Source organism: Eretmochelys imbricata, chromosome 3, assembly GCF_965152235.1.
Source record: "Eretmochelys imbricata isolate rEreImb1 chromosome 3, rEreImb1.hap1, whole genome shotgun sequence".
NCBI lineage: Eukaryota > Metazoa > Chordata > Testudines > Cheloniidae > Eretmochelys > Eretmochelys imbricata.
In genome coordinates, this window is record NC_135574.1 from 56,146,403 (window position 1) to 56,169,120 (window position 22,718).

The following is a 22,718-nucleotide window of genomic DNA, read 5'->3' on the forward strand; positions in this document are numbered from 1 at the left end:
TTAGCAGTCCCACTTCTTCTTTCATTGTTTTCTTTTTATTTATATGGCTATTACTCCTGATGGCATTCTGCACCAAAAAAAATCTGTGCACAGTATTTTAAAGTTCTGCAAAATTTATTTGTCAAACGTGGAGGCTTCAGTATGGCAGTGTGGAGCACAGGCCACTGGCTGCACAGAGGTGGGAGATCACTGTGCAGCTTGTCCCCCAGGACACGGACTCAGAAATGAGACTACACCCAATCCTGACAGCACAAGGACCAGGCCTGCTGCAGAAACATGCCAGGCCCCGCCTCTCTATGCCAGGTGCACCAGATGTGGGCAGGCAGGCTCAGCAAGGCAGGATCCAAGTGTGGAGCTGCTTTGTGTTAGGGGATCCAGGTGCGGGTTGAGAGGGTTCTGTGTGGTGCAGTCTGGGTGCGGGTGGCTCAGTTGGGGATCAAGGTGTGGGGGGGATCTGGATGCACAGGGACTTATTGGGGGGTTCTAGGTGAAATCATAATGGGACACTGCAGGGGGGTCCAGGTGAAGGTGGTTGGGGCTCAGCAGGAGGGTCCGGGTGTGAGGGGCTCAGTGGGGGTTCAGATGCTGGGGGAGAGGAGCTCAGTTGGGTGGGGATCCAGGTGCTGCTATTTAGAGCTCAGAGGGATGGGGATCCCTGTGTGTGTGGCTTGTTGGGGTGGTCCAGGTGCAGGGGGAGTGGAGTTCATCGGGGGGTTATGAGAACGGGGGAGGGTGAGGCTTGGCAGGAGCATCTGGGTATGAGGGGGTCTAGATGCATGGTGGTTCGTTGGATTGTGGAGCAGGTCCCTGTACATGGATCTCTCCCTCTGCAGCTGAGGAGCAATGGGTGCAGGCAGTGGGGGGTGGGGGAGAGGGAGTTTGCAGAGCTTCCTGGAGCTGGGGGAGAAATCTGGCGGTAGGTCTGACCTGGGGGTAGGCGCCCCCTGCCCCACAGTGATTTACCTCTCTGCTGGCTGCCCTGGGCACCCAAAACATATTGCTGGGGAGGGTTGCATGACCGCTCTTGTGGCTTCCCTTTGCTTTCCCGTCAGAAAGTCATTTTTCTGCAAGGAAGCAAAGAAATCTGCATGGGACATAAATTCTGCGCTTGCACAGTGGCACAGAATTCCCCCAGGAGTAAGCAGCTGTAGAACCTTTTCCTGTTGGTTTTAATTTCCTTTGTGAGGGTCCAACTCTGCTTGGCTTTTGGCAGTTCTTGCTTTATCTCTACATTTTCTATCACCAAGAGTTAGCTTTCCTTGCTGATCCTTTCCATCTTCCATTCCTTGTAGGCTTTCTGTTTTCTCTTAATAATCTGTTTGAAATGCTTGTCCATCCAGCTTGGTCTGCAACTCTTCTCTTCAAATTTTTGCCCCTAGCTTGGGATGCAGACTTCATATAGCTTCTGCAGCTTTGACTTAAAGTAGTTCCAAGCCTCCTCCAGATTCAAATCCTTGAGTTCTTCAGGGCAGTCCAATTCCCTACATTCCCTTAATTTTTTAAAGTTTGCCCTTTTGAGATCAAGGACCCTAGTTACAGACCTATTTTTTTTTTATCCCTCCATTTAGTTTAAACTAAATTAGCTCATGATTCACATGAACCATGGCTGTCCTCTCCAGCCAGTTTTTCTGTGAGGTTCTTTGCTACTTACCAGTACTTAATCTAAAATGGCGTAACCTCTTGTTGGTTCAGTGACTGATGAAAATATCATTCAGCTGTCACATCTAGGAATATCTGGGCTCTACCATTGTTACTAATACTTGTCCTCCAATCTATATCTGGCAAATAAAAGTCTCCAATAATCACACAATCCCAGTTGTATTTATTTCAATAAAAATATTAAAGAGGTTTCTATCCATAACCAAATCAGATCCTTGGGTCTGTAGAGACCCCAAGCACTATCCCTATGGAACCTCTATTAACTTTCTTTACCAAAGTGATTTTGACCCAAACGAGATTCTGTGTTATCCATTCCATTACCTCTAATTTCTTTACAGTCTACTTCATAATTTATGTACAATACTACTCTACCACCTTTCCTTTATTTCTGTCTTTGCTGAACAACACATACCCTTCAATACCTGTGCTCCAGTCATGACTACTATTCCACCATGTTTCTGTTATCCCTATAATATCTGGTTTCCCTTCCTGCATCAGTAATTCTTCTTTGAGTGATTGCTCATGTGTATTCCACAATAGGTGTGCATGCTCGCCATGTGCACTGGTGCTGGAAGTTTTTCCCCTAGCAGTACCCATTGGGGGGAGCGCCCCTGCCCGCGACCCCTGAAGCGGCGCCTGCCTGGCATGGTATATGGGGGGCTGCACTCCCCTCACCCTAAGTTCCTTGTTGCCGCCAGTGAAGGTGCGTCGGAACTGCTCAGCTCCAGCTTTGCTGCAGCTCGTCCCCAGAACTCTTCGTTTGTTCAGTAGTACCTGTAGTCAGTTAGCTAATTCAGTTAGTTTAGGTAGTCACTGAGCCCGGGCCGGGGCATGCCCTGCGCCCCAGGCTTTAAGTCGTGTGGCTCTTGTAGGCGCTCTGTGCCAAGGAGCGACCCGCATGCGGATTGTCTGCGCTGCTTGGGAGAAACTGATATCAGCGAAAGGTGCAAGATCTGCAAGTCTTTCAAGCCCTGGACCAAAAAAGAAAGGGACATTAGGCTCTGGGCCATCCTGATGGAGTCGGCATTGGCTCCAAACTCGGCACCCCACTCCAAACCGGTACCCGGCACTGCGGCGTCAGTACGTGGAGACCCTCCAGTACCATCATCCAGTTGGCACCACTCCCCGTCCACGGGGCACGCCGAGAGGACAGGAAAGACTCCCTCTTCGCAGCGGCACCGAGGGAAGTCTGGGACAGAGGCTAGGCCCATGTCGAGTAGTCCTCGATCCCCATCGGGCTCTAGGCCTCCAACTCACATTGAGCGGAGTAGCCCGGCCCTTTGGAGCAGGCCTCTCTGGATGTCCAGTTGCCATCTAGGCCCGAAGCCCTCCAGGCAGCCAGGGATGTCATGTCCATGCCGGTGCCCGGAGCTCCGCCGATGTTGGCCCCACGCTCCAGAGGCTAGCCACCGCTGGGATCACCGCAGTCGTCACCAGCTCAGTACCAGTCTTGGTCGAAGGAACATTCCCAACACCACTCAGCGCCCAGTGACTGTTCAGGGTTCAGTCCATGTGGATCGCTCTCGATGGCGTCCAAACTGTCTGGATGGGTGCCGTCCGACCAGGATTCCCAGCACTGCTCGTCTTCGCGAAGCAAACACCGATGGGACCGTGGTGGATGTCACCAATGGTCCTCGTCTCGCAGGAGATACTGCAGTCAGTCACGGCACAATTGTCAACGCTTTTCCCGCTTGGACTCCTATTCCAAGTCCCCGCCAAGGCACCATAGCCCCGGGTGTCGATCGCTGGCGTCTCGCCAACGCGGATCTGCCTGTCGAGGCCATTCACGGAGCAGCTACTATCGTTGGTGCCGCTCCTCCACATTGAGATTGCGGTCCCGTGGTCGACATAGGTCTCAGCACCACCGATACTCCCGGTCCTCCCGGCACCACCGATACTCCCGGTCCAGAGGCAGCAGCGGATCTTACACCAGCCTGGCCTCCCCTTACAGCCGCCCATCTACAGGCCAAACTAGCTAGCCCGAACGGCTGGCCCCACCTGTGCCTCAGCAAGCGCAATGGACCAAGTGTCGTGGCCGGCCCAGTGGTGCCAGTAGGCACCGTGGCCTCCGGCGCAGTCCCCGGTGGGGGCTCGCTCGGTGGCCGGGGCCTCGGAAGCACCATCGGCGTCCATCTTTCGACTGCCAGAAAAAAGGTCAGGGGGACCTGTGTCCTCGATACTGTGCCCAGAGTCCAACCAGGTGGTGAATTCTCCAGTGCCGGATGACACCAAAGCACCGGAGGTCCCACAGGAGGACGATTGGGCCCACCAAGACCTCCTAAAAAGGGTGGCAGCGAGCCTCTACCTCCAGGCTGAGGAGATGGAAGAGCCCTCAGACTCCCTGTTCAATGTGCTGTCCCCTTCAGCACTGGGCAGGGTGGCCTTGCCGCTCCATGAAGGGGTAGTAAGAATTTCAAATGTCCTGTGGCAAACACCAGCCTCGTTGGCTCCCATCTCTAAAAAGGCAGAGAGCAAGTACTTTGTACTCACGAAGGGACATGAGTATCTGTATACCCACCCAACGCCCAACTCCTTGGTGGTCGCGTCGGTCAACCACAGGGAGCGGCAGGGGCAACCAGCCCCGACCCCCAAGGACAAAGACTCTCGGAGGCTGGCTACTTTCGGGTGAAAAGTGTATTTGTCGTCAAGCTTTCAGCTACGAGTAGCAAACCATCAGGCTCTCCTGGTTCGCTATGAGTTTAACCTCTGGGAATCCCTCCCCAAGTCTGAGGACTCCCTCCGCGATAAGGAGAAGTTTAAGGCATTTGTGGAGGAAGGGGCGGCGGCCGCAAGGGCATCCCTTCAGGCTGCTTCGGATGCAGCGGACATAGCCGCACTGTCCATGGCCTCAGCGATGTCCATGAGACAGGCATTATGGCTTCTGCTCTCTGGGCTCTCCAGCGAAGCGCAGTCACCAATGCAGGATCTCCCTTTCGACTGGAAGGCTCTGTTTGCTGAGGAAACAGACACAAGGCTGCATGGAATGAAAGATTCCCGTACGACCCTCCAGACAGTGGGCCTCAATGTCCCTCCTCTGGCAAAATCCAAGTTCAAGCCGCAGTAGGCTCCCGCCCAGACAACCCGCCCGAAGTATGAGGCCGCCCACAAAAAGCAGCGGGACTATAGAAAGCTCTTGCAATGGAAATCCCTGGTTCTTCTAAGGGCAGGCAGGCGGGCAAAAGGCTTTTTTGACAGGATGCTCGGGGGTACCCCCCCCCCAGTTCTCAGCAGGGACGTACCCCCAATAAAGCTCCTTTTCTCCAATCGGTTATGTGCTTTCCTCCTGGAATGATCACGGCTCACCTCAGACCGATGGGTCCTCAACACCATCTCCGAGGTTACACCCTTCAGTTTACCTCCTCACCGCCCAACCGCCTTCCATCCCCATCCCACCTGGGGGACCCCTCTCACGAGGCTCTGCTTGAGCAGGAGGTGTTTCCTTATCCCGAAGGCCAAAGGGGGGCTCAGGCCCATCATGGACCTGCGAGGCCTGAACCACTACATGGTGAAACTCAAGTTCTGCATGGTTTCCCTGGCCTCCATCATCGCCTCTCTGGATCCCGGGGACTGGTACACTGCCCTCGATCTACAGGACGCCTACTTCCACATCCACATATTCGAGGGGCACAGACACTTCCTCCGTTTCATGGTGGGACAGAGTCACTACCAATTCACAGTCCTACCGTTTGGTCTGTCCACTGCCCCCAAGGTCTTTACAAAGTGTATGGGGGTGGTAGCGGCCTACCTAAGATGCCATGGGGTCCAAATATTCCCATATCTGGATGACTGGCTAGTCAAAGGCACCTCCTGGTCGCAGGTGAGGGATCATGTGGCGCTCCTCCTGTCCACACGTACTGCCCTGGGCCTGTTGATAAATAACGCCAAGTCCACGTTAGTCCTGGTCCAATGCATAGAGTTTATTGGGGCATTACTGGACGCAGCATCGGCCAGGGCCTCTCTCCCACCAGACAGGTTCGAGACCCTGAAAGGGCTCATCAACTCGGTCACAAGGTTCCCAGTGACAACAGCCAGGGCTTGCCTGCAACTGCTGGGTCACATGTCTGCGTGCACATATGTGGTCCATCATGTCAGACTCAGAATGAGGCCCCTCCAGCTCTGGCTGGCTTTGCAGTTCTCCCAGGCCACGGACAGAATGGACAAAGTCCTCACCATGCCAAACTTGGTGATCACCTCCCTGCGGTGGTGGTCTGCCCCAAACAACATGCTCCAAGGGGTCCCATTCAGGGTCAGGGTCCATCATTGGAGCTGGTGTCCGACGCGTCGGACCTGGGTTGGGGGGGCCCATGTGGAGAACTTTCAGACCCAAGGCCTGGCGGTCTCTGCAAGACCTACCCCTTCATATAAACGTCAAGGAAGTCAGGGCGGTGCAACTGGCATGTATGGCCTTCTGCTCGCACCTGGAGGGCAAGGTAGTCAGGGTCCTCACGGATAACATAGCCTCGATGTACTATATCAACAGGCAAGGCGGGGCCCGATCCTCTGCCCTCTGCTATGAAGCCCTCAGTCTGTGGGACTTCTATATAGCCCACAACATCTACCTAAAAGCCTTCCACCTGCCTGGCGCCCGGAATGTCAGGGTGGATCACTTGAGCAGGAATTTTTCCTCTCAGCACGAGTGGTCTCTACCCCTGGAAATGGCTCACCAGCTCTTCCGAAGGTGGGGTGTGAGCAGGCAGAACCAACGATGCCCCCGGTCTGTTCCGGGGGGGCGCAGGGAGGGGCTCTATCTCTGATGCATTTACCCTGTCCTGGTCAGGCCAGCTCCTCTACGCCTTTCCCCGGTTCCCTCTGATCAGCAAGATCCTGGAGAAAATAGACAGACAAAGCCAGGGACCTCCTCGTTGCCCCGGCGTGACCCAGGCAACACTGGTACAGTACCCTCTCGGGGCTGGCAGTGGCTCCGCCATGGCAGTTGCTGCTCTACCTGGACATGCTCTCTCAGAACCAGGGCCACCGCCTCCATCCCAACCTAGCAACGCTTGACCTCACGGCATGGCTGCTCAGTGGCTAGGTGGCAAGGAAAGGACATGCTCGGAACACGTTCAGTGCGTCCTCCTCGAAAGTAGACGGCCCTCCACTCACTGCTCCTATTGTTATACCAATAAAATAAAAACCAGCAGGATCTTATTAAAGGGAAAAAGGCAAAATACCACATTTATTGTGAATACAGAAAGAATCATAGTAAGCAGTTAGTTATAGCTATAACATTCCATTCAATCTCATATTTATTCACACATTCATTCCTACAAACACACACACACAGGTTCTGCAAGGTTGTTATCATAGTAAGCTGTTAGTTATAGCTATAACATTCCATTCAATCTCATATTTATTCACACATTCATTCCTACACACACATACACGCACACACAGGTTCTGCAAGGTTGTTATCATAGTTACCAGCCTTCGAGTTGCTCATGCCAAGCCACTGGCCAGATGGCCTGGACATGAGGAGGGAGCAGGGCCTTGTCAGATGCTCATCTGATGCTCCTGGCAGTTGGTTTGCAGAATGGGACCCCAAAGTTCTCACTTTCTAGAGTCCATTTTTATAGGAATTTCTTCCTATGCCAGTCTATGGGAATTGCTTCATCATGCTGTTGCTGAATCAATCAGCAGATGGCACATTCCTGACGGCTCCGTGCTGCTAGATGTTATCTTGTTCTTTGGTTCTCCCATTCTTGAGGCTGTTGGATGAATTCCAGTCTGCCCTCCGGGGGTTCTCTGGTTATTTCCACTTGACGCCGTCTTCAGCTGATGGACACTGGATTCTTAGGCTGGCACCTCCCTGATCATTCAGTTATTATCCACACCAAGCATCCGTCCACATACATCCTCTATCTCTATTTTAATCACAGTTGTTAACAAAGCGAGATGAATACAACAAAAGGGCGGGGAGTCTCTGTGTGCTGTTTCTGTTGTTACAGAATATTGCTTTGAGTCTCTCTCTGTGTGAATTGCTTTGAGAACAGACTCTGTCTTAGAATGTACTAACGCAATTAGCAGCTTGCAAGTTTCACACATCGAGGGAGAGAAACAGTACCAAAAACGAAGAGATCTCTTAATTAGTAATACCTTGGAATTTAAACTATGGGGAATCAAACTCATTTGTGATTTTAATACAGAACTTCTTTAATATGATCCAACACTATGTGGCGAAGTGGTCTTGGTTTTCAAGGTGGGCTGCATGCCAGGGTGTTTCCCCAATGGCCGCCCCAATCCAGCGTATCCTTGATTACCTCCTCCACCTGAGGGCCCAGGGACTGGCGCCCTCCTCAGTCAGGGTACACTTGGTGGCCATATCGGCCTTTCATCCCCTGATGCAAGGGCACACGGTGTTTTTCCATGCTGTGACCGGCCAGTTCCTTAAGGGTTTGGACCATCTCATACCCATATTCCAAGCCCCTGGTTCTGCAATGGGACCTAAACCTGGTGCTGGCTCGTCTCACGGGGGCCCCGTTTGAACCACTGGCCACGTGTTCCTGGTCTCACCTCTCATGGAAGGTGGCCTTCCTGGTAGCTATCACGTTGGCCAGGCGGGTCTCAGCGCTCAGGACCCTAACCTCCCAACCGCCGTATACGGTTTTTCATAAGGACAAGATCCAGCTTCACCCACACCCCGCATTCCTCCCAAAGGTGGTCTCCGCCTACCACATGGGTCAGGACATTTTTCTGCCAGTCCTCTGCCCCAGGCCTCACACGACTAGTGAGGAATGCCGTCTCCAAACGCTCGACGTGAGGCGAGCTCTGGCTCTCTACCTCGAACGGACCAAGCCGTTCAGAAAGTCTTCGCAACTGTTCGTCGCCTCGGCTGAGCACGCAAAGAGTCAGCCGACTTCCACCCAGTGGCTTTCTAAGTGGATCACTTTGTGCATCTATTCCTGTTATGAGCTGGCAGGGGTTCCCCCGCTGCCCATTTGTGAGAGCACACTCGACTCGGGCGCAGGCCTCGTCAGCTGCCTTCATGGCTTACGTCCCCATGCAGGACATTTGTAGGGCCACCACTTGGTCTTCTGTTCACACGTTCACCTCGCACTATGCGAACGTCTCCCAGGCCAGGGATGATGCCGGATTCGGCAGGGTGGTACTCTGTCTCAAGAACTTGTGAACTCCTACCCACCTCCAACAGATATAGCTTGGAATCACCTATTGTGGAATACACATGAGCAATCACTCAAAGAAGAAAAGAAAGTTACCTTTTCCATAACTGGTGTTCTTCAAGATGTGTTGCTCATGTCTATTCCATATCCCACTCTCCTTCCCCTCTGTCGGAGTTGTCTGGCAAGAAGGAACTGAGGGTGAGGGGAGCTCAGCCCCCCTTATACCGCTCCAGGCAGGCGCCGCTCCAGGGGTCATGGGGAGGGGGGGCACTCCTCCGTACAGGTACTGCTAGGAGGAAAACTTCCGGAACCGGTGCACGTGGCGAGTACGCACACTTATTGTGGAATAGATATGAGCAACACATCTCAAAGAACACCAGTTACGGAAAGGGTAACTGTCTTTTCTAGTTCCTCCATTTTGTCGCCCAGGCTCCTTGGGTTGGTGTACAGACACCTTAGTTGTTTCTGCTTGGCTTCATCCAGATTCCTCACCCGATTAGGTACTGTCATTCTACTGCCAATATCACCTACCTAACTGTTAGTGTCGTTGGTATTGACACTCTTTTTGCTCTTGGTGTCCATTCTCCTACCCTCTGTTGCTCCTTGCTCCATTGCTGTGTCCTCTCGTACTTAACTTTCCCTCCCACTTAATGTTAGAATCAGGTGTGGAGATTACATGTTTGTTGTGTTCCCCCTGGTGGCACCAAGTAACATGCAGGAGGAGCAGCCTGACTGGAATTGAGAGGGTGAAGAACTGTAGGAGCTGGAGCCAGGGGGGTCTGAGGGGACAGAGACATGCTAGGAACATAGAGACAGAAGAAGGGTCTGTACATAGGCAGAAAACTCCTTCAGAATGTGGAATTGCACTCAGGAGTCCAGAGTGTCTATGTTCCTCTGCTGTCAGCAAATAGCTGTGAAATTCACAAGCGGAATGTATTTCTCAGCTCCTTTTAGGAGCTGATCTTTGTAGATGGTGACAACTTACTTGTGCTACCAGTTAGTCTTTTAGCTCAAGTGGTAGAGGTCTCTGCTATGTATCTAAAGGCTTGGACTGCACTGAGGACTCAAGTTGGAGAGCGTCATGAATTCCACATGAGAGAATTACTGTTTTTCAGTTTGTGTTTTTTAAATGTAAAAGTTGGAAAGTTGAGCTCTGAAAAGTTAGGGAATGCCAGAATTAAGGTTGCTTGTGTAATCTTAATTTGGCCCCGTTCTGCATGTCAATTATGATACAGTTTTTAATTACCTGATTTTACTATTCTTTCCACAGACTCCCTGCCTCACTCAGTGCATAGAATGAACCTGCTGTGGGGATGAATCAGGGTAGTTTAGTGAATGAGGCTGTGGCTGTGTCATAAATATAAAGGGAAGGGTAAACACCTTCAAATCCCTCCTGGCCAGAGGAAAAACCCTTTCACCTGTAAAGGGTTAAGAAGCTAAGAGAACCTCGCTGGCACCTGACCAAAATGACCAATGAGGAGACAAGATACTTTCAAAAGCTGGGGGGAGGGAAAAACAAAGCCTCTCTCTCTATCTGTGTGATGCTTTTGCTGGGGACAGACAGGAATGGAGTCTTAGAACTTAGTAAGTAATCTAGTTAGATATGCGTTAGATTCTGATTTCTTTAAATGGCTGAGAAAATAAGCTGTGCTGGATGGAATTTAGATTCCCGTTTTTGTGTCTTTTTGTATCATAAGGTTTTGCCTAGAGGGATTCTCTGTGTTTTGAATCTAATTACCCTGTAAGGTATTTACCATCCTGATTTTACAGAGGTGATTCTTTTTACTTTTTATTTAATTAAAATTCTTCTTTTAAGAACCTGATTGCTTTTCATTGTTCTTAAGATCCAAGGGTTTGGGTCTGTGTTCACCTACGCAAATTGGTGAGGATTTTTATCAAGCCTTCCCCAGGAAAGAGGGTGTAGGGCTTGGGTGGATTTTGGGGGAAAGATGTTTCCAAACGGGCTCTTTCCCAATTATATACCGGTTAGATGTTTGGTGGTGGCAGCGATAAAGTACAAGGGCAAAAGGTAAAATAGTTTGTACCTTGGGGAAGTTTTAACCTAAGCTGGTAAAAGTAAGCTTAGGTTTTCATGCAGGTCCCCGCATCTGTACCCTAGAGTTCAGAGTGGGGAAGGAACCTTGACAGGGTCTCACTCACAATCACTGCTCTTTGAGTTTGATTTTATTATTTATTTATTTATTTATTAACGGGGAGAAATGAGGAAAGGGAACTGTCCCAGTCATGTAAGTGTAAGGCAGGATGATGCAGTAGACGATGTTTTCATAGGCCCTACTTGATAACTGGACTTGAGGAATCAGCCCAAAAGGACTCTTCACAGGAATATGTGTTTGTAACAGAATGGCTTGCCTGGGGGCTGGAGATCCTGGGGCTAAGCCAGCCCTGATTACCAGACGAGCCCCCCCCGTAAGTGAAATCAGGGGATTCTAATAGAAAAGGTAGCAGGAAGCTGCAAGGGAGTGTGGTTGAGAGAGTAACTGAAACTGCCAAAGGCTGGAAACCTGACAGTAAGCTGTGGAAGTTCAGGAGAAAGCTCTCCAGGCAGGGAACCCCATGAGAGACCCTGCCCAAGGAGCAGGGCTGAGACTGCAATGGCATGTCTGAAAAGGCATCTGGAGAAGGATAAACTCCAGACAAGAGGTACGGGGAAGTAGGGATGTAAATATCATTTTAAAAGTTAACCGTTTAAACAATTAAAAAAATTTGTTTAAGCGGTTGACGGATCAAAGGGCTGGCTGGCGCGGCTGGGGCTGATCTGGCCAGCGCAGCTGGGGCTGGGCTCGATCTCCCAGAGGCTACTGAAGCCAATTGGGGAGATTTTAGCCTGCTAAAAGTCTGGCAGCGCAGCGGGGCTAAGGCAGGCTCCCTACCTGCCCTGACTCCGTGCGGCTCCTGGAAGTGGCCAGCTTGTCCCTGTGGCCCCTTGGCACAGGCGGGCCCAGGGAGTCTCTGCACGAAACCCCCACTCCCAGCACCGACTCACAGCTCCCAATGGCTGGGAACAGGAAACCACAGCCAATAGAAGTTGCGGGGCCGGCGCCTGTGGGCGGGGGCAGCGTGCAGAACTGCCTGGCTGCCCCTGAGCCTAGGAGCTGCTGCTGGACATGCCACCGCTTCCAGGGGCCGCACGAGGTAAGCACCTCACAGCCGGAGCCTGCATCCTGAACCCCTCCTGCACCCCAACCCTCTACCCCAGTCCTGAATCCCCTCCCGCACCCAAACTCCCTCCCAGAGTCTGCACCCCCTCCTGTAACCCAGCCCTGAGTCCCCTCCTGCACCAAACTCCCTCCCAGAGCCAGCACCCCAACCCCAGGCTAAACCCTAAGCCCCCTCCCACACTCCAAACCCCTTGGCCTCAACCCAGAGCCCATACCCCCTCCTGCACCTCAACCCCCTGCCCAGTGAAAGTGACTGGGCCACGAGGGAGTGCTCATGGTACTACATTGTGTTTGTCCACATGTGGACTTTAAAGATTCTTCTTTGCTGACTGCTGGTCTGCCTTGAAAGAATCTATTCTTTCTCACCACCAAACTCACGTGAGCTCAGTGCATCCTCAGCGTCATTCTCCTATACCATTCTGGATTGGTGTAGTATATAAAAGGGACAAGATTTGGGCAGCTCTGTGAAGCTGAAAATGTGACTCATTGTGAAGTCATTGTCAAAAGTGACTATCCCTTGGGATTGACAGGATGCAGCTTGTATAGCTGTTTAGTCCAAGAGGCATGCAGAGAGCTTGCATGGCTGGAGACAGAGAACTTGAATTTGAGTTGGATAGCGCTCATAGCAATCATAAATATAACCTGAGTATGTAGATTAAAAACACTCCAATGAACTAATACTTATATTTGCTTCTAGTTCCTGATAGATTGCAAAAGGCAAAACTAAAATGTTATGAGGATTATAGAAGGGCATTGTCTGCCACACTTACAGAATCTAGAAGTGGAAAACATCTATTAGGATATTGCCCTGTCTGCCCATTGAGGATTGTTCCTTATAGTATAGTATATACTGCATAGTAGTGCTCTTACTCTTATTTTGCCTACTCTAGTTTTAAGTGTATTTCCTTGGACATTATTCAGTAGGCTAATGCATTTCACTGTCAGTAAATATTTGCTTTTAAAATTGTATCTCATTTACTCCTAGCTAAACCTCTTCTGTTTGCTGGATGAATCCTCTACATTCTGGTGGTCACGCCCTTCAAATATTTGTAGACTAGTCATTACTTACACAATTTTTTAAATCTTTCCTGTCAAGTCAGTCTCTCCACTTCTCTAACCATTCTTGCCATATTTCTGTTCACTCCTTTTCTTCAGTCCATCCTGTCCTTAAAGTAAATGTGCCATATTGAACAAATACAAGGCTTGAATGTGATGTAATGTTGTCAGAGTAACGTGCAAGAATTGGAGGCCAAGAACACCTATGTTCTAATTCCAGATCATCCACTGATTCACTCGGTGGCTTTGGTCAAGTCAGTTAATCTCTGCCTGAATTTTGCCAACTCTAAAATGTGGGTAATATGTAACTGTTTCACACGATGCTAAGAGGACTGATTACTTAACGTTTGTAAAACAATATGGAGATGAAAAGTTCTATGTATCATTGTTTTGAAGATGCAGGAAATCTCAGTGTGCTTCTCATCATTACATTTCACTACCTTATTTCGTTTATTTGTTAGGCAAAAATAATGTAGGGTCCTTAATCCACCACCTTTTTGATCAGTAGTTACATATTTGTATATGATTGAAGAATTTAACTGTACTGTTTGTTTGATTTCCAATTTTTTTTAAAAAAGCATGAGACTATTGGATCTTATATGGGAACAAAGAGGAAGTAATATATTTAACTGCCCTCTTCTCATTTTAAATCACTCCCGAAGAATCACTTCTAAGCCAGTGCCACAAGAAATGAAGCAACAAATACACTTGCATGTTAAGTTATATATATTTATATGTGTGTGGGTGTGTGTGTGTGTGTGGGTGTGGGTGTGTATATATATATATATATATAATATAGTATATATAATATTTCTTTAAAAAAAATCTGACTGCACTGTGTTACACCTTTGCTCAGTAACTCTGTAATCTGATTGCTGTAACCCGCTATTCTTCCTGCAGTGTCCCCTCTCCCTGGTTTTATTGGCTCACTTCATTGCATCATATCTGAAATTAGATAGAAATTCTTCGAGATTGGGACTTTGGCTGCTGTATGGTGTCTAGCATACATTTGGATACTGTAAAATAATAATAGATTTCAAAGTAGAACAAAATAATATTTTCATTATCTGCATTGTATTCTTTTAAAACTTCTATGTCTGCTTGATTTTCAGGTGCTGATCTTGCCTTTCCAGCTTCAGTCCATGACAATGTAATTTGCAGTAAAACGTTCCAAATTCTTTACAAAAATGAGGAGGTTTCTGTGAATGATGTTATGATCTTCAAAATTAAAATGCTCTTAGATGAACGGAAGGTAATCTGCCATTCAAGTATATTTAACTATTCAGATCCTTTAGGCATAATTTGCAAAATACTGAACATAATTGTCATGTTTTTAACTCCTTTTCAGATTGAAGAATCCCTTAATGAAATGAATTTCCTGCTATCCTTAGATCTACACTTCACAGACACAGATTATTCGTAAATTTAAAAATAATACAAATTTTATTAAATAATTGAAATGCCTGTTAACTGCTTTTTTAAAATTGAGATTAAAATTATAACATCGTACATACAAAATATTGCTGAAACATTTTTAAAATCTAGAATGCTTAATTTATTTTATTTTATTCCGCTATTCATATATTAGAAGTTTATTTGTGTGGGCAAAAAAATCCAGTTAATCTCTTGAGACAGGTTGCAGACTTTAATTACTGGGTTTAGGAGAGATTCCTTGTTGTTTACCTATCCATCCTGCTGTTCCCTTTTAGAGATGTAATTATATTTATACATGATATAGTATAAAACAATACTATATTTTATATATTAAAGTTATTGAAGACCAATATGGCTATGGCCTTGTGTTGTTTAAATAATGGGTTGCTGTTTCTTGTATTGGTGATTTTATTATTGGATGACTTAAAACATTGTTCCAGTAATTACACTTTTTTTTTTTCCCCCCCAAGGCCAGATGATCTGAGCACACTGCAACTAATTAGTAGCCGAACTTTAAAGTTGCACTTTAGCTTACACCAGGGCCTTCATCACTACGTCAATGTTATGTTTGATTACTTCCACCTCTCTGTCATATCTGTTACAATCCATGCTTCTTTGGTTGCTCTACACCAGCCATTGATAAGGTAATATCCCATTAATAAGTTTCAATTAATATATTGGATTATTAGTTATTGTAACTTATGTGAGAATTTTGGTGAGAATGGATGTAATACTTAGAGTAAAGTTTATGTATATGACGTATTGTGCTTTATGATGTTTTACATTAGAAGCTGTTTTGGTGATTTTTTGTTTTTGTTTTTTTCCTTAAAACTGTAAAATTCTGAGTTCTAGTTTATGTAGAATAAAAGGAGTGCAGGTGGTAAAAGACAGATAACTGCAATAATTGAATACACCCAAGAGAAAAGAAGTAGACAGCAAGCAATATCACCCTATGCTAGTGTTCATACAATCTGTAGTTAGGGTGAGGTGATCTCTATTCATTTTATTTATCTTTTTTATCCCTGGGTTTAACTGAGCTGACTCTCAACGGTTTGTTGAAATAGTACTCTTTCCTGATTTCTACACTTTGTACTCCAGAATCTGCTTTCATTTTTTTATGACATCTCTATCCTTTGTAGATGTGAAGAAAAGCTATATAATGTGAACACAGTATAACCAGTATGGCAGCGTCTTTTGGGTGTACAGGCAGCTTGAAAAAGTAGCTGAGTAAACTTCCATTGATTATTTAAATGCATTGTTAACTCTGGAGCATAGTGATGACGCTATCCACATAAGCTTTAACTATTACATAGATTATCAAAGGATATGCCAGAAAGAAGAGGGATAACCCTGTTATGAATTTGAGCATAGTTTACTGCATGTGATACTTCATTTTGTCCTGAGTGGAGGAGCTTAGTTTGTGGGCAGAGCTTGGTAGAGTAACACCACTTTTTCCCCCCACAGTGTTATGCTGTAATTATTTTTTGCAGGAAGAGATTGAAGAATAATGAATAAGGGAGTATGTGGGCTTGTACATTCTCATTCTAGCAGGGTTTGGAGTGATCATGTACCTTTCTGATGTCCTTACCAGTATGTGTTAAAGTGTTTATTTTAAGAGTTTCTTTCTTGTATTTACATGCCCATATGAAACTTACATTGCAGTAATCTAACTGATGGAGCTTTAAAAGCGTTGTATGAGGTTGTCTGCAGCAATGGAAAAACCTACAAACAAACCTTTTTTTAAAGTAGTATATATATTTATGCAAACTAAACGAATAATGCCAAATTAAGAAAATAACCATCTATTCCTCTTCCCCCACACACACAAATAGGCAATATCGTGCTCTGTAGCCTACATTTATATTCTACATTTGTACTAATGTGACTCAACAACAAAAATAGGACTCAACTGAGCAGCTTTTACCATTATTGCAGTAAGAGAACCTACTGCATGGTTTTATATGAATATTTATTATTTGTATTACAGAAGTACCTAGATGTCCCAAATGAGAGCAGGGTCTTATTGTGCTTGATGCTGTACATATACATTTTAAGAGACTATCTCTCACCCTTTGTCTTGCCTATTTAGAAATAAAGTATTGTTTTCCCTGCCATTACAAAGATCAGAACTGGGGAAAGAAACATTAAGGGTATGTCTATACTGCGCACTCTTTACAGCAATGTGTAGAGTACATACTCTGCATGTCCCTCTAGAATGGTTGTAAATAGCAATATAGACAGTGAGGCACTGCTTGTGTGAGTAAAGACACACCTTCGGGTATGTACCCTACATGGTTCTCTATACCCTCAAGCAGTGCCTCTTCTGTGTACCCTGCTATTTTTAGCTATGTAGTATCCTGCTTCTTCCCCACTGTGGGAGCCTTTCCCCACTGCCAGAGGCTCTCTTTGTGTTGGGGAAAGGCTCTTACAGCTCCCTGCTTCCAGATCCTTTCTCTGCTTCAGGGACTGCCAGACCCTTCCCCTGCTACCTCCCCATTGCCAGAGACCTTTCCCAGCTTGTGTAGCTACAAGCCACAGTGTGGATGCAGCTTGTTTTTCATTCTGGCATGTAGCTACAAATACAGTAACTCCTCGCTTAATGTTATAGTTACGTTCCTGAAAATGATACTTTAAGCAAAACGATGTTAAGCGAGTCCAATTTTCCCATAAGAATTAATGTAAATGAGGGGATTTGGTTCCAGGGAATTTTTTTTCACCAGACAAAAACATACATACATATATACATACATACACACACACACAGAGTATATGTTTTAAACAAACAGTTTAATAGTGTACACAGTAATGATGATTGTGAAGCTTGGTTGAGCTGGTGAAGTCAGAGGGTGGGATATTTCCCAGGGAATGCCTTGCTGCTAAATGATGAACTAGCACTCGGCTGAGCCCTCAAGGGTTAACACCTTGTTGTTAATATAGCCTCACACTCTACAATGCAGTAGAGTGTGAGGCTATATTAAATGGAATGGAGGGAGGAAACACAATAGATGCATGGCAGTGGCCACAAACATTCCCTGAGGAAACTGAAGCAGATGAAGAACCCACGCTATCCCACTGGAACACATCACTCCCTCCACTTTCCAGAGTGCCGGGTGGTGCATGTGTGTGTGAGACAGAGACACACACCGTGTGTGTGTGTGTGTGTGTGAGAGAGAGAGAGAGAGAGACACGCACATTGATCTTTTAAGTACTCTGACCCCACTCCAAGTACACTGCGTTTTTAAGTAGATCAGCAAGTTGAGACCGCAGCTGCTGCCAGTAAGCTCCCTCTGTCCTGAGCCCTGTCGTGTCCTCCCCGCCGCTCTGTGGAGATGGGGTCGAGGAGCAGGGGGAGAGGGACACTCTGACATCAGCACCCCTCTTCCCCCCCACCCCTTGCACAGCAAACAGGAGGCTCCCGGGAGCAGCTTCAAGGCAGGGGGCAGGAGCAGCACACGGCAGTGGTGGGAGGGACACCAGAACTGCCCGGCAATTGATAGCCTGCTGGGCGGCTGCCACAAAGGGAACTTAGGGGAGCTGATGGGGGGCTGCCAGCCCACCCTGGTTCCAAGCCCCCACCAGCTAGCTGCAACGGGCTGCTCTTCCTGCAAGCAGTGGACAAAGCAGGCGGCAGCCAAACAATGTTATAAGAGAGCGTTGCACAACTTTAAACGAGCATGTTCCTTAATTGATCAGCGACGTAACAACATTAAGCGGGACGACCGTAAGTGAGGAGTTACTTTACCCTGCTCTCTGGCACCCATGGTGTGCAGTGTAGACGTAGCCTTAGTGACCAGCTCTCACAGAAAGTCTGCGACAGAGCTTGGGAATTGAACCCAGATGACCAAAATCTCAGAGCAGCATCTTAATGACAAAATCATCCTTCTTTTACCTGTCTCCTTTTTAGAATATATATTCTGTCTGTGACACTGACTACATGTGCTTTATTAGTTTTACAGTACAAGTCAACAGTGGTGTTGAGTCTGGGACTAACTCAGAAACACTGTTGAAGCTCATTTTTATGCAGTTCTTTAAGTAAATATATTATGTCAATGTTTTTGACCTTAATAGGTGACTAATACACTTTCTCTTGCAATACAGCAGTTTATGCTACATACTAGTCGGAGAAAGTGGTGGCTCATCTACTAGTGGGGAATTACTAGAAGAAGACTATTTGGTTCAACAGCAGAAGCCAAAAGGATTAGCTGCTGACTATGGTTAACAGCCAATAGACAAGGAGATGCCTGCAGTAGCTGCAATTAGCACACTTGCAGTTGCCGTCATTGCTGCCCTTGACCTTGTTTCTGGCCTTTTTCTTTTGAGGTTCTTGTCACTGTCACAGTGGCATTAACATCTGCCCTGCCTTTTTATTGGTCATCTTTTGCCTAGTCTCCTAAATTTGTAGGAGTCAATAGACTCTGTATTCAAACACCTTTCCTAAGTTCTCTTAAACTGTTCCTCATATGGGGGTGGGGGAAAAATCACTAATTTTTATGTTTACAGAACACATCAAAAATAAGTGTGGTGGGTGGAAAAACAAACAGCATTACACTAGTAATATTGATTTTGTTATTTAAACACCAATTTTTCTTTAAAGTATGTTTCTTTGCTTTCCTTCCGAATCTTCAAATACTCCATGTCAGCTCCTTCTCTTTCCCTGAACTCTTTCTCATGAGTTGCAGTGCACAAAGTGCACATGTAAATGTCAGTCCGCAAAATGATATTACAGGAAGGTGAATTTATTATTTAAGCTGCCTTAGCTATGGAACACAAATTTCATGTTTGCTAGCAAAAACTGTTCTTATTTGTATGTATGATGTCTTCAGAGAATCAGGGTAATATTCTTCCATGGCATCTTTATACAATACTGGCAAAAATTTTGGATTTGCTGGTGTTCTGTATGTGCAAATTTTTCTTCCCAGTTTCGGCTCTGACAATAGTGAGTGAATGGAGCAATTTAACTTTATATATCAACTCAGTAAAATGTGAAAAGAGGCACTAAAACGAAGTAGTAATTTTCATGTTGCTACAGTCGTCATTGGAGCAGAATGTTACCAGTTCACCCAGAAATATTTTTAAATACTTTTAAAAATCTGATCATCCAAGGTGTCCTTTTTAATACTTTTCAAGAAATTTTCAACAAACAAGCTTTGCAGTTGTTGTAAGAAGGGACTCAAAACCAGTAATTACCTGAACATCTTGATTCCCTCTGACTTTCATTAAAAACACAAGTGATTTGTGTTAAGAATTTCTGCTACTATGATAAATAATTGTGGCACACACTCCTTATTACATGTATTCGGTTCACTTTGTGTTTATAATCAAGTGGATATTTTTCTCTATTTTTAAATGGTTCTGGCAGCTTTCCTCGTCCAGTGAAGAATACTTGGTTAAACAGGAACACACCAGCACAGAACAGGGACACTGTGATTCCTACTCTTGAAAGTGTGGTCTTCGGCAATAACTACACAAAACAATTATCAGCAGATGTAAGAATATTATCGATTAACTATTTTATTTATAATATTTCTGATGTTTATTAGGTAATAATTCTTTTTGAATTAATGGTATCGAAGGGCAAACTTAATTAAAGGCACTTTACTATGCCTAGTGACATGATGTAAAGGGAAGAACTTTAACAAAGGACTACGATGTATGTTTCAAGTTCCCTTTTATAGAAAACTTAAAATATTTAGTATAGGGCTGTTGATTAATGCAGTTAACTCATGTGATTAACTCAAAAAAATTAATCACAGTTTAAAAAATTAATTGCCATTATTTGCAGTTTTAATTGCACTGGTAAACAATAGAATACCAATTGAAATTTATTAAATATTTTGGTTTTTTCTACATTTTCAAATTTTTTTATTTCAATTACAACACAGAATACAAAGTGTACAGTACTCACTTTATATTATTTTTATTACAGATATTTGCAGTGTAAAAATGATAAACAAAAGAAATAGTATTTTTCTGTTCACTTCATACAAGTACCACAGTGCATCTCTTTATCATGAACGCACAACTTACAAATGTAGATTTTTTTGGTTACATAACTGCACTCAAAAACAAAACAATAAAACTTTAGAGCCTACAAGTCCACTCAGTCCTACTTGTTGTTCAGCCAATCGCTAAGAGAAACAGGTTTATTTACATTTACGGGAGATAATGCTGCCCGCTTCTTATTTACAATGTCATCTGAAAGTGAGAACAGACATTCTCATGGCATTTTTATAGCCGGCATTGCAAGATGTTTATGTGCCAGATATTCTAAACATTCGTATGTCCCTTCATGCTTCAGCCACCATTCCAGAGGACATGCTTCCATGCTGATGATGCTCATTAAAAAATAAATCATTAATTAAGTTTGTGACTGAACTCCTTGGTGGAGAATTGTATGTCTTATGTTCTCTGTTTTGCCCGCTTTCTGCCATATATTTCATGTTATAGCAGTCTCAGATGATGACCCCACATGTTCTTCATTTAAAGTACACTTTCACTGCACATTTGACAGAATATAAGGTACCAATGTGAGATTTCTAAAGATAGCTACATCACTTGACCCAAGGTTTAAGAATCTGAAGTGCCTTCCAAAATCTGATTGGGATGGGGTGTGAAACATGCTTTCAGAAGTCTTAAAAGAGCAACACTCCGATGTGAAAACTACAGAACCCAAACCACCAAAAAAGATAATCAACCTTCTGCTGGTGGCATCTGACTCATATGATGAAAATGAACATGTGTTGGTCTGCACTGCTTTGGATCGTTATCAAGCAGAACCCATCGTCAGTGTGTTATACCAATAAAATAAAAACCAGCAGCATCTTATTAAAGGGAAAAAGGCAAAATACCACATTTATTATGAATACAGAAAGAATCATAGTAAGCAGTTAGTTATAGCTATAGCATTCCATTCAATCTCATATTTATTCACACATTCATTCATACACACACACACACAGGTTCTGCAAGGTTGTTATCATAGTTACCAGCCTTAGAGTTGCTCATGCCAAGCCACTGGCCAGGTGGCCTAGACATGAGGAGGGAGCAGGGCCTTGTCAGATGCACATCTGATGCTCCTGGAAGTTGGTTTGCAGAATGAGACCCCAAAGTTCTCACTTTCTAGAGTCCATTTTTATAGGAATTTCTTCCTATGCCAGTCTATGGGAATTGCTTCATCATGCTGTTGCTGAATCAATCAGCAGATGGCACATTCCTGACGGCTCCATGCTACCAGATGTTATCTTGTTCTTTGATTCTTCCATTCTTGAGGCTGTTGGGTGGATTCCAGTCTGCCCTCCGGGGGTCCTCTGGTTATTTCCACTTGATGCCTTCTTCAGCTGATGGACACTGGATTCTTAGGCTGGCACCTCCCTGGTCATTCAGTTATTATCCACACACATCCTCTATCTCTATTTTAATCACAATTGTTAACAAAGGGAGATGAATACAACAAAAGGGAGGGAAGTCTCTGTGTGCTGTTTCTGTTGTTACAGAGTATTGCTTTGAGTCTCTCTCTCTGAGTATTTGTTGTTACAAAGAATTGCTTTAGAACAGACTCTGTCTTAGAAATGTACTAATACAATTAGCAGCTTGCAAGTTTCACACATAGAGGGAGAGAAACAATATCAAAAACCAAGAGACCTCTTAATTAATAATACCCTAGAATTTAAACTCTGGGGAATCAAACTCATTTGTGATTTTAATACAGAACTTCTTTATATGATCCAACAAGCGTGGTTGTACCATGTAGGGACATATGAATCTTTAGCAAGTCAGGCACGTAAATATCTTGCAATGCCAGTTACAACAGTGCCATGCAAAGGTCTGTTCTCACTTTCAGGTGACATTGTAAACAAGAAGCGGGCAGCATTATCTCCTGCAAATGTAAACAAACTTGTTTGTCTGAGCAATTGGCCAAACAAGAAGCAGGATTGAGTGGACTTGTAAGTTCTAAAGTTTTACATGGTTTTATTTTTTAATTCAGTTATTTTTTTTACATAATTCTGTATTTGTAAATTGCGCTTACAAATTGATAAAGAGATTGCATTACAATACTTGTAGTAAGTGAATTGAAAAATACTATTTCTTTTGTTGTTTACAGTGCAAATATTTATAATAAAATAAATATAAAGTGAGTACTGTACATTTTGTGTTACATGTTGTAATTTAAATCAATATATTTGAAAATGTGGAAAACATCCAAAAAATTTATATATATGGTATTCTATTATTGTTTAGCAGTACAATTAATCATGGTTAATTTTTTTAATCA

The 22,718-nt window shown here is 45.2% G+C and overlaps 1 protein-coding gene across 6 annotated transcripts in view; it reads left to right on the forward strand.

Moving 5' to 3' along the window:
• Window positions 1–22,718, forward strand: part of FAM135A (family with sequence similarity 135 member A) — a 145,088-nt gene that overhangs the window by 49,131 nt on the left and 73,239 nt on the right. For all 6 annotated transcript variants that reach the window (XR_013345575.1, XR_013345574.1, XM_077812675.1 and 3 more), the window contains exons 5-8: window positions 14,125–14,264; window positions 14,361–14,431; window positions 14,917–15,090; window positions 19,806–19,932. Coding sequence is in view for 4 of the 6 variants with exons in the window: in XM_077812675.1 (XP_077668801.1) it covers window positions 14,125–14,264; window positions 14,361–14,431; window positions 14,917–15,090; window positions 19,806–19,932 (512 nt within the window). In the remaining 2 variants the exon portion in view is untranslated. The remainder of the gene's footprint in view (window positions 1–14,124; window positions 14,265–14,360; window positions 14,432–14,916; window positions 15,091–19,805; window positions 19,933–22,718) is intronic.